General features: G+C 43.0%; 1 protein-coding gene across 4 annotated transcripts in view; it reads left to right on the top strand.

Moving 5' to 3' along the window:
• Gon4l (gon-4 like) overlaps positions 1 to 13782 on the top strand; it is a 100054-nt gene that overhangs the window by 3447 nt on the left and 82825 nt on the right. For 3 of the 4 annotated variants that reach the window (XM_008854002.3, XM_008854019.3, XM_008854032.3), the window contains exons 1-2: positions 3881 to 3941; positions 6953 to 7462. In XM_008854002.3, coding sequence (XP_008852224.1) covers positions 6979 to 7462 — 484 coding nt within the window. In that variant the 5' untranslated portion in view covers positions 3881 to 3941; positions 6953 to 6978. Of the gene's footprint in view, positions 1 to 3880; positions 3942 to 6952; positions 7463 to 13782 lie in introns of those variants that run through there. The other variant, XM_029556901.1, reaches the window with a different exon arrangement.

The raw sequence follows: 13782 nt of genomic DNA on the forward strand, positions 1-13782 counted from the left end.
TGGAAGAAACAATAGTGTGGCAGGGGCTCATCAGCCACACAAAGTAATTTAAGGGTTAGGAGTACCACAGGAGCAGTATATGAGAAGCCAGGGTCCATCGCAAACAGGAAGGCTAGAGAGCCAGCATCGTTGCTACATTTCTATTAATATCAGCACACACACACACAGGCCACACAAAAGCTCCTTTTTTTTAAATTTAATAACCACATGATTAGAAGAAGCATTTCATTACAGCTTTAACATATTCAGTAACATGTTCCAGAGCAAGCATACATCTCTTTCAAAAGTGGCTGTAAGTTTTTAGGTTCACAGGTGAATTAGTACAGTTATACAATATTGAACTCAGTATAAACCCTGTAAGACATAAAATTGAATGAGTTTTTAACCTTGAAAAAAGATCTCCATTTCTTTTTTTAAAAAAATTTTTTGGTCTTTTTGAGACAGGGTCTTCCTGTAGCCCCAGCTGTCCTGGAACTCACTATGTAGACCAGGCTGGCCTTGAACTCACAGAGATCTGCTTGCCTCTGCCTCCTGAGTGCTGGGATTAAAGGCGTGCGCCACCATGCCTGGCCCTCCATTTCATTTTAAAATATACTGTTTCTTACAGAAATACTCATTGTTTTTGCTAATAACATTTAGATGTTGGCACATGTGTCTCTAATCTGTATGTATCTGACTATTACTAGTCATGGTCAGTTACACTTGGCTCCTTGGCACTTTTGTATGGATATAAAGTCATCGGGTAGATTTCAATGGTAATGTTTATCACCTCTACTACTTCACATTACATAAATTTTTATGCTTTCTCCTCAATTATAACTCATTTTTTAAATTTGTTGATTTTTTGTGTGTATATCACACAGAACATTCCAAACAATCTTATTTGTCTATATACCTACTTCCCAGATGGCACCCTCCCATAGTCTCCCCCTCATAGACAGAATTATTTAAATGCAGAAGTAATTACTGGCAGTCTACCTGTACAATGAGAGAGCTGAAATATCTTTCTAGCTTTGTCATTCTGCTTTTACAGAGGAGTAGAAAAACGTTCCAGGGATCATTTTTAATTAGAAAAATATGTATTGGGGGGCTGGAGAGATTGATCAGTGGTTAAGAGCACATACTGCTTTTGGAGAGGACCCCAGTTTGATTCCTAACATCCACATGAGGTCGTTTATAATCTCTAACTCCAGCTCCCCAGGGATCTGTCACCTTCTTCTGGCCTCTGGGGGCACTTGCACTCATACATACACACATAAGTAAAAAAAAAATAACAGCAGGGCATGATGGCACACACCTTTAATCCCAGCACTCAGGAGGCAGAGGCAGGTGGATTTCTGTGAGGAGCAAGGCCATTCTGGTCTACATACTGAGCTCCAGATCAGCTGGGGTTACAGGCAGACCTGTCTCTAAAAGACAATAAATAGGGCTGGAGAGATGACTCAGCAGTTAAGAGCACTGACTGCTTTTGCAGAGGTTCTGGGTTTGATTCCCAGCACCACATGACAGCTACAAACTTTCCTTAACTCCAGTTCCAGGGGAATCCAAAATCCTCTTCTCATCTCTGTGGCATTGCACGACACAGGTGCACTCACATACATGCAGGTAATACACTCTTACACATAAAATAAGACAATAAATAGTAATAATCTCAAAAAACAACTTGTATTGAATTATTGAACATGATGGTCCAGACACTTTCCCGGGATTTGGGTTGATGCATTAATAGCTAGAATTAGGATACCGTATACCTGATTCTCCGTGATAATTGGGTACCTTTGTGAGATCACCTACCCAGCAGGGCCAGAATTTTGTCCTATACAAACTGGAAAAGTGATTTTAAAAAAACGACGGAGCTGGAGAGAGGGCTCAGCAGTTAAGAGCACTGAGTGCTCTTGCAGAGGACCTGGGTTCAATTCCCAGCACCCACATGGCAGCTACAAACCATCCTTAACCCCAGTTCCAGGGGAATCCGAAGCCCTCTTCTGACCTCCGCGGCATTGCACAACACGGGTGCACTCACATACATGCAGGCAATACACTCATACACATAAAATAATAATAACAAATAAAATGTTTTTAAAGTGTCCACTGACCCACAAGATTTATTGTGGAGACTAAACCACCTATGATAATGTGAGAACATTTTGTAAAATGCAGATTAGAGAGATATGAATAATTGCTACACCTTGAATCCAAATCTGCCTTATTTTACCCAGATACCTTTTCTGTTTGCAATCTAAAGACTCTTTTTTCAGAAATGTTATGATTTTTCCTATTCTTTCTATGGTCCACGTTTTTCATGGGAAGACTGATTAGTTATCAACTTAAACCATGGAATCTCCATTCTCAGTGTGATAACTCTCAAGGCTAAGAGCATTCATTTATTTATTTAGAACTTAAATTTTTCATTTGTATTTTATGTGTATGAGTGTTTTGCTTGCATGTACATAGGTGCGCCACATGGAAGCCAGAAGAGGGCATCATATCCCCTGGAACTGGAGTTAGTAAGGATACTGGGAAATGCCAGTGCTCTTAACACCAAGCCACCTCTCCAGTGTATTTATCTATCTATCTATCTATCTATCTATCTATCTATCTATCTATCTATCCATCCATCCATCCATCCATCCATCCATTCATAGACAGGATAGCTCAGGCTGACCTGGAACTCACTATACAGTTCTGAGGATGACCTTGAACTTTCAGCCTCCATTTCTCAAGTGCTAAGTGCTAAGATTACCATTCCCAGTTTATTCAGCGCTGGGACTCAAACTCAGAGGTTCCTGCATGCTAGGCAAGCACTCTACTAAGTGAATTACATCTCCAGTCTTTAATTATCAGTCTATCCTATCATAGATCTCCATCTATCTATCACCAGCTCTCTGTCATCTATCAATTTATCATCTATCTGTTATAGTCTGTGATCCGCAAATGCCCCAAACAGACAAAGAGACAGGTGAGTCTAGAGAAGGCAAGATAGATTTATTATGGCCGGGCTACACTCTTTCCTAAAGGGTCCAAGAGTAGCACCAAGCCTAAGCACTCTGGCTATTTTTATCCAAGTTGATCATGTTGCTAGGCAAGCAAGCAGAATACAGAAGCTAATCATTGAGCCTTAAGCTTGAGCAAACATTATCAAGGAAATAAGTAACAAAATACAATTTTCCATCCAAACCCCCCACCCGAACCATAGTGCATCTGCATGCCTTCCTCCTCATTTATATCAATCTTATTATTTGCCTTGCCTTTTCTGGTCACAAAGTTCCCTCTAGGGGGGGTTTGTTGTATAGCAATTGTATCCTAGAAATAAAGTTTCCCTAAGTCTTCCAACCAGAAAGGGGTCTGTAAGCAACAATTACTATTTTGCAGAAGCAAGCCAAGCATAACCTACAGAAGCCATAAATCAGCAGTTAGCAGGAGCACTCTAGGACAGCTGACCTGTTCCCAAGACAACCAGGGCCCAGCTGGCATTCCCATTCCCTGGGCCAACTGCCTGATAATTTCAGAAACTAGAGTTAGCCTAAACTTTAACATGGTGTAGCTATGGTCAAGAAGGTGCACTCTTACATTATCATCTATCATATCTATCTATCTATCTATCTATCTATCTATCTATCTATCTATCTATCTAGCATCTATCAATCTATCATCATCTATTAATCTAATCTAATCTCATCTAATCTCATCTAATCTAACCTAGCCTAACCTAATATATCATCTTTTATCTATCCATTGATTTTTTTCCATTAACTGAGGCAGTAGCATTGTGGCTTCAAGTGGCCCTAAAATAAGATGGCGGCTAGCATTTGGCGCATGCTCCTTGACGCCCTGAGGGCCCGTGCCCTGGGAGTCGGGGACGCGCACGTCAGCCGCCGCCGTTGCCTTACTTCCGCTGCTGCAGAAGCAGAATTTCCGCGGGATCAGGCCGGCCTCTGAGGGTACTGGGTAGTGTGTGGTGGGGCTGGAAGAGGCATGCTAGACCTGGGGCTCCTGCTCACAGGATGCCCAGGATTGGGGTTTCTGGTTGGAGGATGGGGGTGCGTGGTGTGTGATGGGAGTTGGTGCTAGGAGTCTGCTTGGTAGCGCGGATCTGAGCTCGTGTTAACGGTGCTGTGGAGAGCGCAGCTAGGATGCCTTTTGAAATGTTTTTTTCCGGGAGTAGCTTGGGGGCTACTTGCTATTTGACATTCGTTCACTCGGTTGGTCCGACTCCGGGTCGCAAAGGCGCTACTGTAGTTTGAAGCGTCTGGAGCGTTCCACGCACTGTGCTGTCTGAATAGCAGCAGCTGGCTACTCCCCTCTCCCCGCTTCCTTTCTCTTCCTTCTTTTTTTCTGGATCTCATCTGTGAAGTAAAGGAATCACCTATTCACACTCCACTCCTTACCCACGTACCTTCTTTCCAGACAAGATCAACAAATCATCTCGGTTACTGAGCTTTTCCAAGAATCTCGGCTGTTAGGGGAGATGAACCTTAATAACCCAGAGAAACTGAATTAGGGAGGTTTAAAGTTAGCTTTATAGATCAAACGTTCCGAGTCAGAGAGAACTTCGTTTTTAAACTCGCCAGGAGGGTTCCTCTAGTACTGTGTTGGAGGCGGGGTGGGGGGTGGAGGGGGGGAATCATTCAGACTTTCTTTAAAGATTGCCAGTGATGAAGAGCTAATACAAGGCAGCTATTCTGTTCTTGAACCATTTATAAAAATAAGATTTTCTTGGATAGAAAGTTGCAACCAGAGGCCAAGTGTGTAACTTAGTTGATAGAATGTTAGCCTAGCATGCAAAAAGCCCTGGGTTCTTTCCCCAACACCTAATAAAATAGGATGTTGTGGAAACCAGTTGTGCCACACATCTGTAATCTCAGCACTAGGGAGTTGAAGGCAGGAATATCAGAAGTTCAGGATCATCCTGGGCCACCTAGCAAGTTGGAGACCAGCTTGAGATGATGAGAACCTGATTTTTTTTTTTTAAAAGCCGGACATGGTGATGCTAGTTTTTAATCCCAGCACTCAGAGACAGAAGCAGGTGGATCTCTGTGAGATGAAGACCAACCTGGTAGGTAGGTAGGTAGGTAGGTAGGAAGGAAGGAAGGAAGGAAGGAAGGAAGGAAGTTAGTTTTCATATAAAATGGTTACTGTTTGGTCCAAATTCAGCAGTTTTTCAAGCCCAAGCCCTCTTTAGTTCATTTCCTCAGGGATTATTCCCCAGTTACCCAGTTACCTATACTGCTGTGTACTGGGAGCACCAGTTAGAGGATTCCTTTTTTTTCACTAAATTCATAATTTGAGGATGGAAAGAAATATATTTCAAAAGTGGTATGTAATTATTATTATTTGTAATTATTATTATTTGATGTTGGAGACCACTATGCTGTCTGAATGCTCTAGAAAGTATGCTTGACTCCATGTGCCTCCTTGCCAGTAGCCAAGAATGTCTGAGATGGCAGAGCCAGATAGGCATGTATGCAAGTGTGCTGTCTCTTAAGTTTAGATTAGCTAAAAACTATACCTTATGTGTTGTGTGAATGTTTGCTCTATACCTTTCAAACAGGTCACATTTTGTTGCTAATTGTTTCCTGAGCCCCTACAGACAAATGTCTTTTGATCGGCTCTCCCTCTGTTCCTAAGTATCTGCTTTGAGCACCTCGTCCCTGGGAAAACCTTGGAAATTAGAGATTCATTGCTTTTTGTTCTACAGAACAGGAAGCTTCCTGACCGCCACCTTTTAAAAAAGATTAAACCGTCTTGTGTATAATATTAGATACTGTACTGTCCCTCTGTGTGTTCACCACTACCCTCTGGTTGAAGTTAGTATTGGCATTAAAATTGGATTGAAGTCAAGAATACAAAGTACTGAAGTAACAGTAGAGAACAGCAGAAATCTCTTTTTAAAATAACCACATTTTCTGTTTTTGGATTTTTATTTTATCTATCTATTTATCTATCTATTTATCTATCTATTTATCTATCTATCTATCTCTCTATCTATCTATCTATCTCTCTATCTATCTATCTATCTCTCTATCTATCTATCTATCTCTCTATCTATCTATCTATTTATTTATTTATTTTTGGTCTTTTTGAGACAGGGTCTCCCTGTAGCCCCAGCTGGCCTAGAACTTGCTGTGTAGACCAGGTTGATCTTCAACTCGTAGAAATTTACTTGCTTCTGCCTCCCAAGTGCTGGGACTAAAGGCATAAGGCACCACACCTGGCCTCCAGTCCACTATTTAATTTTTTTTATTTGGTTGGATTTTTTTTTGTTTGTTTGCTTTTTTTTGAGACAGGGTCTCCCTGTAGCCCCAGCTAGCCTGGAACTCTCTATGTAGACCAGCTGGCCCTGAACTCATGGAGATCTGCCTGCCTCTGCCTCCCGAGTGATGGAATTAAAGGCATGTACCACCATGCCAGGCTCCACCATTTAATTTTTATTTTTTTATTTATTCTTATTTTATGTGTATGTGTGTGTTGCCTGCGTGTAGGTAAGTGCACCCATGTCGTGTAGTGCCTGTGGAGAACAGAAGAGGCTGTTGGATCCCCTGGAACTGGAGTTACAGACAGTTGTTAGCTGCCATGTGGGTGCTTCGATTCAAACCCTAGCCTTCTGCAAGAACAACCAGTGTTCTTAACTGCTGAGCCATCTCTCCAGCCCCACTATTTAATTTTTATGACAGCTCTATGTGCTAAAAACAAATGCTGTTGTTGTTTGTTGTTTGTTTGAACAGTTGAGGAAGCTTAAGGTAACACCTTATGGAGCCAGGGTAACATACTATGTAGTATGGGATTTGAACTCAGTCACTGTAGCTTCTCATCTTCCCTTAAAGGAATACTGGGCATTTGGTATGGAATATCATGTTCGTGATGGAACTTGGCTAACGTGGAAAGAGAATTGAGTGAATGTTGCTATTGTCAGTATTGCTGAGGTGATAAGAATTTGCTGTTACCCTTTTAGGATGGAACAAAAGTGGGGCTTTTAAAATGCTGCCCTGTAAAAAAAGAAGAACTACCGTGACAGAGTCCATGCAGCAGAAGGAAGGCCAGGAGGGAGATGGCTTAGACCTGGACACAGCCGACCAGGTTAAAGACTCAGGGTCAGTGTCCTGGTATCAAAGTAATGACAGTGCAGTGTGCCCTGAAGTTCACTCCCTGCAGGATGCAGAAAATCAGCTCAGCATGGAGGATCCATCTTCAAGCTCTAAGATGCTTACCCAGCATACTAATTTTCCAGTTTTGGAAGCTGTTGATGTAGCCATCTCTCAGGGAATCACCCTTCCATCCTTGGAGTCTTCTCCTTCCCTGAATATGAACATTGGTAAAGGAAGACTCCAGGCCACTGCTTCACAGAGAGGGAAGAAAATTGTCCTCAAGCCTGGGCCTGTTACCAAAGAAGACAGAAGCGATCATCCTGTCATAGAGGAACCTTCTTCAGGAGGGCTAAGTGAAGAGGTCAAGAGAGAAGGAGGTAAGCGTGGACGTCCCCTTTACCTTTCCTTGTCAGTAGAGGTTGAATAGCTCTAATCTGAAGATCTAAAATCCAAAATGCTCTAACTTCTCCAGCTATATATATTTATTATTTTAAGTGTATGAGTGTATTGCCTGCGTGTAAGTAGGTCCACCTGAGTCTTGCAGGGCCTGTGGAGGTGAGACAAGGGCAGTGCCTGGAACTGGAGTTATGCACAGTTGTTAGCCATGTAGGGCTGGGAACTGAACCTGGGTCCTCTGCAAGAGCAGCCAGTGCTCTTAACCACTGAGCCATCTCTCTAGCCTCCTCTACAACTTTTTGAGTATTGACATGATGCTATAAGTGAAAAATTCCACAACTGACCACATGTGAAGGGTTAAATGCAGGCATTCTAAAAAGATTATATAAAAGTATCTTTAGGCCGGGTGTGGTGGCACACGCCTTTAGTCCCAGCACTTGGGAGGCAGAGGCAGGTGGATCTCTGTGAGTTCAAGGCCAGCCTGCGCTACATAGTGAGTTCAGGTCAGCTGGGACAACAGGGAAACCCTGTCTCAAAAAGACAAAAAAAAAAAAAAAAAAAAAAAAAAAAAAAAAAAAAAAGTATCTTCAGACTGCAAGGGAATAAATAAAAAATAAATGGCCTCATTGTTTAAATTTGGGTCCCATGGCTCAGTGGTTAAGAACACTGACTGTTTTTGCAGAAGACCCATGTTTGAATCCCAGCACCCACATGGCAGCTTATAACTGTAACTCCAGTCCCAGGGGATCCGACAGCCTCTTCTGACCTCTGCGGACATTGCACGACATGGGTGCACTTACCTACATGCAGGCAATACACACATGCACATAAAATAAAAATAATAAATATTTTTTTAAAAAAAGAGAGAAGTAGATAACAGTAGGTTGAAGAAAATAAAAAATCTACTGGGTTGGGATTCAGTTGAGGAAAATGGGAAGTTGAAGGTTAGGTGAGAGTTGTTTTTTTTTTAACTTTTTTTTTAAAATTTTATTTATTATTTTTATTTTATGCGTAAGCATGTATTGCCTGAATGTAAGTAAGTGCACCCGTGTCGTGCAATGTCCGAAGAGGTCAGAAGAGGCTGTTGGATCCCCTGGAACTGGAGTTAACAGTTGTTAGCTGCCATGTGGGTGCTGGGATTCGAACCTGGGTCTTCTGCAAGACCAACCAGTGTTCTTAACCGCTGAGCCATCTCTCCAGCCCCAAGGGATAGGGGAGAGTTGTAAGAACAAAGTACTTTAAAATTTAGTCACGGGCCTTTAGTCCCAGCACTCAGGAGGCAGAGGCAGGTGAATCTCTTGAGTTCAAGGCCAGCCTGGTTTACATAGTGAGTTCCAGGCCAGCTGGGGCTACAGGGAGACCCTGTCTCAAAAAGACCAAAATAAAGTAAAGTAAAATAAAATAAAATTTCAGCTCAGTTTGGTGGCATGCCACTTTAATCCTAATGCTTAGGAAGCAGAGACAGGTGGATCTCTGTCAGTTCAAGGCCAGCCTGGTCCACATATCCAGTTCTAGGCCAGCCAGAGCTGTCTCAAAAAGAATACAATAGTAGAGAAGGAATCGATAAGTAACTACAGGTTGAAAGTCACCATTTAGAGTCTGGAGCTATGTTTTTTTAAATGACTAGTTTACAGATAGCTAAATGTAGATAAATACATTTGTTCAGGGTTATCTATGTTTTTTAGCCCAAGATGGCTATAGATTCTTGGCAGTCTTCCTGCTTCTGCCTCCCAAGTGCTGGGATTAGAGGCATGAGCTGCCTTGATACCACTATTTTTTTTTTAATTACTATTTTTTATTTTATGCGTATGAGTGCATTGCTTGCATGTATGTGAGTGCACCTGTGTTATGCAATGCCGTGGAGGTCAGAAGAGGGCTTCGGATTCCCCTGGAACTGGTGTTAAGGATGGTTTGTAGCCGCCTTGTGAGTGCTGGGAATCGAACCCGGGTCTTCTGCAAGAGCAGTCAGTGCTCTTAGCTGCTGAGCCATCTCTCCAGCCCCGATACCACTATTCTTTAAGGTGGGTAACTGAATTGATTTGGAGCCAGCTTAAGAAGTATAGCAAGTCTGTACTCAAAAAAATCATGTACCTTTTTTTTTTTTTTGGTCTATTTTGAGACAGGGTCCCCCTGCAGCCCCAGCTGGGATTAAAGGCGTGCACCACCATGCCCAGCTTGCATGTACATTTTGGAAAATATTGAAAAATTTGAAAAAAACTGCTACCAGAAATGGTAGCACAGTTTGTAGTTACCAGTAGTTTTAGCACTCAGAGGCAAAGGCAGAGGATGTGAATTTGAATCAGACTGGGTATCAAAAGGCCAAGAGGATGTAGGTCTGTGTAGACATTTTGCCTTGCATGTGCAACGCCCTGGATTTCCTCAGCAGTGAGGGGGAAAAAAAAGTCACTTATAATCTTAACTATTCAAAATAATTATTGTCAAAATTTAGTGCATATTATTTTTGTTCCTCTCCTTTTTTATTTTTTGTTTGTTTTTTGAGGCAGGGTCTTCCTATAGTTCTGGTTGACATGGACACTATGTAGACCAGGCTTGTCTTGATTTCAGAGATCTGCCTGCCTCTTGCCTCCCAGGTGATGGGATTAAAGGCATGTGCTACCAAGCTGAGCCCTCTCTCCTTTTTCTTTTTCTTTCTTATTATTTTATTTTACATATATGAGTATATTGCTTACATATATGTATGTTGTGCAGAAGAGGGCGTCAGATCCCCTGGAACTGGAGTTTCAGACCATTGTTAGCTGCCATATGGGTGTCTTAGCCATCTTTCCAGCCCCCCCTTTCTCTAAGTTCCATTTTTATTTTGTGTTTGTGTGTGTGTGTGTGTGAGAGAGAGAGAGAGAATATGTATGTGTGTGCATAGGTGTGTGTGTGTTGAGGTGAGAGGACAACTTTCGGGAACTGGTGTTCTTGCACCATATGGGCCCCTGCTATGGAATTCAGCTCATCAGGTTTCGTAGCAGGAGCCATCTCATTTCCTCCTCCCTACTTTTCTTTTTTTCCTTTCTTTTTGGGACTTTTTTTGGGGAGATGGTGGTTTGAAACAGGGTCTCCCTGTACCCTAGCAGGCCTGGAACTCTGTGGACCAGCTCACAGAGATCCATTTGCCTCTGCCTCTGCCTCTGCCTCTGCCTCTGAGTCCTGGAAGTAAAGGCATGTGACACGCCTGGCCTCCCCCTTCTTTTTCTTTTTTCTTTTTTTTTTTTTTTTTGGTCTCCCTGTGGCCTCAGCTGGCCTCTGGGGCTGGCCTCCATCTCATAGAGATTCACCTGTAGACCAGGCTGGCCTTGAACTCACAGAGATCCATTTGCCTCTGCCTCCCGAGTGCTGGGATTAAAGGCGTGCGCCACCACGCCTGGCTTATTTTGTTTTTTGTTTTTTTGAGACAGGGTCTCCCTGTAGCCTTGTGTGGCCTGGAGCTCGCTTTGTAGACCAGGCTGGCTATGTAGATCCACCTGCCTCTGCCTGCCCCGGTGCTGAGATGAAAGCCCTACACAACCACGCCCAACTTTCTTTTTCTTTTTAAGTTAATGTATTTGCCAGGCGTGGTTTGGCACATCTGTCGTCCCAGAGAGACAGAGGTAGAGGCAGGCGGATCTCTGAGTTCAAGGCCAGCCTGGTACATAGGGAGTTCCAGACCAGACCAGCTGGGGCTATAGGGAGACCCTGTCTCAAAAAGACCAATAAATAAATAAATAAAAATAAATAAATAAATAAATAAATAAATTTAAAAAAATTTTAAGTGTTTTACCTGCTTGTATGTAAGTGCACCATTTGTGTGCAGTGCCCAATTAGGGCAGAAGAAGAGGCCACTGAATCCACTGGTACTGGAGTTAAGGACAGATAGTAGCCACCATGTGGGTGCTGGGAACCCAACCTGGATCCTCTGCAAGAGCAACCAGTGCTTTTAACTGCTGAGCCATTTCTCCAGCCCCCTCCAGACTGGCCTGAGATTTTCTGTGTAGTCAAGGATGGTCTTGAATTCCTGATCCTCCTTTCTCCACCTCCCATATGCTAGAATATAAATTTGTACCTCTGCCTGGAACCCTTCCTTCCCCTCCCCACCCTCTTCCCTCCCTTTTCCCCTCCCCTCCCCCTCTCCCTCTTCTCCCCCTTCCCCCTCCCTCTTCCCTCCCCTTTCCCCTCCCCCTCCCTTTCTCCCTCGCCCCCCCCTTCCTTTCCTGAGACAGAGCCTGGCTATAAGTAACTTTCTGGTTTTGTTTCTCTTGTAATAGGGTGCTATCTGTTGCCTGGACTGGCCTCAAACTATATATAGTCCATGCCAACTTCAAACTTGAGGCAGTCCTGCCTGGGGCACCCAGGTGCTAAAGTTACAAATGTGAACTCCCACACTTGGCTCAACATTTTGGTTTTCTGCAGCAGCATTACATTATAGAAAAACTGAAAAAAATACAGAAAAGATACCTGGTTTACTGAGGTGTCAACATTTTACTACAGTTGATACATTGTTAAGCCATGTTCCTAGACTGCAAGTGTTAGTGATTAAACTTTGTGCCTTACTTGCATTGTTGTTAAGACTGTCTCAGAACTCCCAGGTCCAAAAACTCTCTGTGCCTCAGTCTCCTGGAGTAGCCTGTACAACAGGTACATGCTGCCATGCTTGACTAAATGTTAAAAAATTATTTTTATTATTTTTAATTATGTGTGTTTGTATGTCTGTGTGTGTCTATGTGCACATGAGTGCAATGCCCTCAGAGGCCAGGTGTCAAGATTCCCTGAAGCTGGAGTTACAGGCATTTGTGAACTGGGGCTGCAGTGAGACCCTGTCTCAAAAAGATCCCCCCCAAAAAAACCCTTATAATTAATTGGTTTATTCAGTTATCAGCTAATTATTTTTCATGTTACCAGTATATAGTTCTTAGGTTAGCAGTGGAAGAAATTAAAGACATACTCTGATAAAGTTTTCCCTTTTCTTTCTCATTATGCTTGGCTTCGCCTCTCCCATCTTCCTTCCGCATTCCCTTCCCACCCTCCTTCTCAATCTATAACCTTCCATTTTCAAGCTGGACATATAGCTGGAGCTCGAAAGATTGCTTGCTTAGCCTGCTTTGAAAACCTAGGTTTGATCCCCAGTACTGCTTAAAACATGTACAGTGGTATAAGTCTGTAATCCCTGTAACCCTGGCTGACTGAACTCATAGAGATTCACCTGCCTCTACCTCCTGAGTGCTAGGATTAAAGGCCTATACCACCATCCTGACTTTGGTCTCTTTTTGAAAGAATAAGTTCTACTGGAAAGTATACAACTAAAATCAGAAATACAGAAAGCAGTCAGGTGTGGTAGCATATACCTGTAATCTTGACACTTTAGGAACTGAGTCAAGAAGGCTGCAAGTTCAGCTATATAGGGAGACCTTGTCTCAAAACAAACAAAAACCAGAACCAATGGACTGCAGAAATACACAGTGAAAGTTAGATACCTTTTGCTCTGTTATCTTGTTCCCCAAATCATCGTCCCTGATCACTGGTCAGCAGTCCTTCTGTACATTTCAGAGATATTTCATGTTTATGCAATTTTCTATGTATATGCAATCTTTTTTTCTTTTTGTTTGTGTGTATGCATGCCCTGGCATGTATGTGGATGTCCAGAGCACAGCTTGCCTTAGTAGGTTATCTGCTTCTACCATGTGCTTTCTAGTTTTGTTTTTTGTTTTTGTTTTTGTTTTTGTTTTTGGTCTTTTTGAGACAGGGTCTCCTTGTAGCTCCAAGTATCCTTGAACTCACTATGTAGACCAGGCTGACCTCAAACTCACAAAGATCCGCCTACCTCTGCCTCCCAAGTGCTGGGATCAAAGGTGTGCGCTACCATGCCTGCCTTAATTTTTATGTGTATGAGTGTTTTATCTTGCATGTATGGAAGTGCATCCAAGTCATGCCGTGCCTGCAGAGGCCAGATCCCCTGGAACTGGAGTTATGGATGGCTGTGCCACCATGTGGGTGCTGGGAACTGAACCTGGGTCCTCTGCAAGAGCAGCCAGTGCTCTTAACTGCTGAGCCATCTCTCCAGCTCTGATTCTAGGTTTTGAACTCAGGTTGTCAGGATCAAGCAGGCACCTTTACCTGCTGAGCCATTTTGCCAGTCCTGTATTCTTTTTTCTATAACAACTTGATTTCGAGTGCGGTTTTTTTTGGTGGGGGTCTTTTTGAGACAAGGGTCTCCTTGTAACCCCAGCTGTCCTGGAACTCACTATGTAGACCAGGCTGGCCTTGAACTCACAAAGATCCACCTGCCTCTGCCTCCCAAGTGCTGGGATTAAAGGCGTGA

Source organism: Nannospalax galili, unplaced genomic scaffold (assembly GCF_000622305.1).
Source record: "Nannospalax galili isolate Female #2095 unplaced genomic scaffold, S.galili_v1.0 scaffold591, whole genome shotgun sequence".
NCBI classification, from domain to species: Eukaryota; Metazoa; Chordata; class Mammalia; order Rodentia; family Spalacidae; genus Nannospalax; species Nannospalax galili.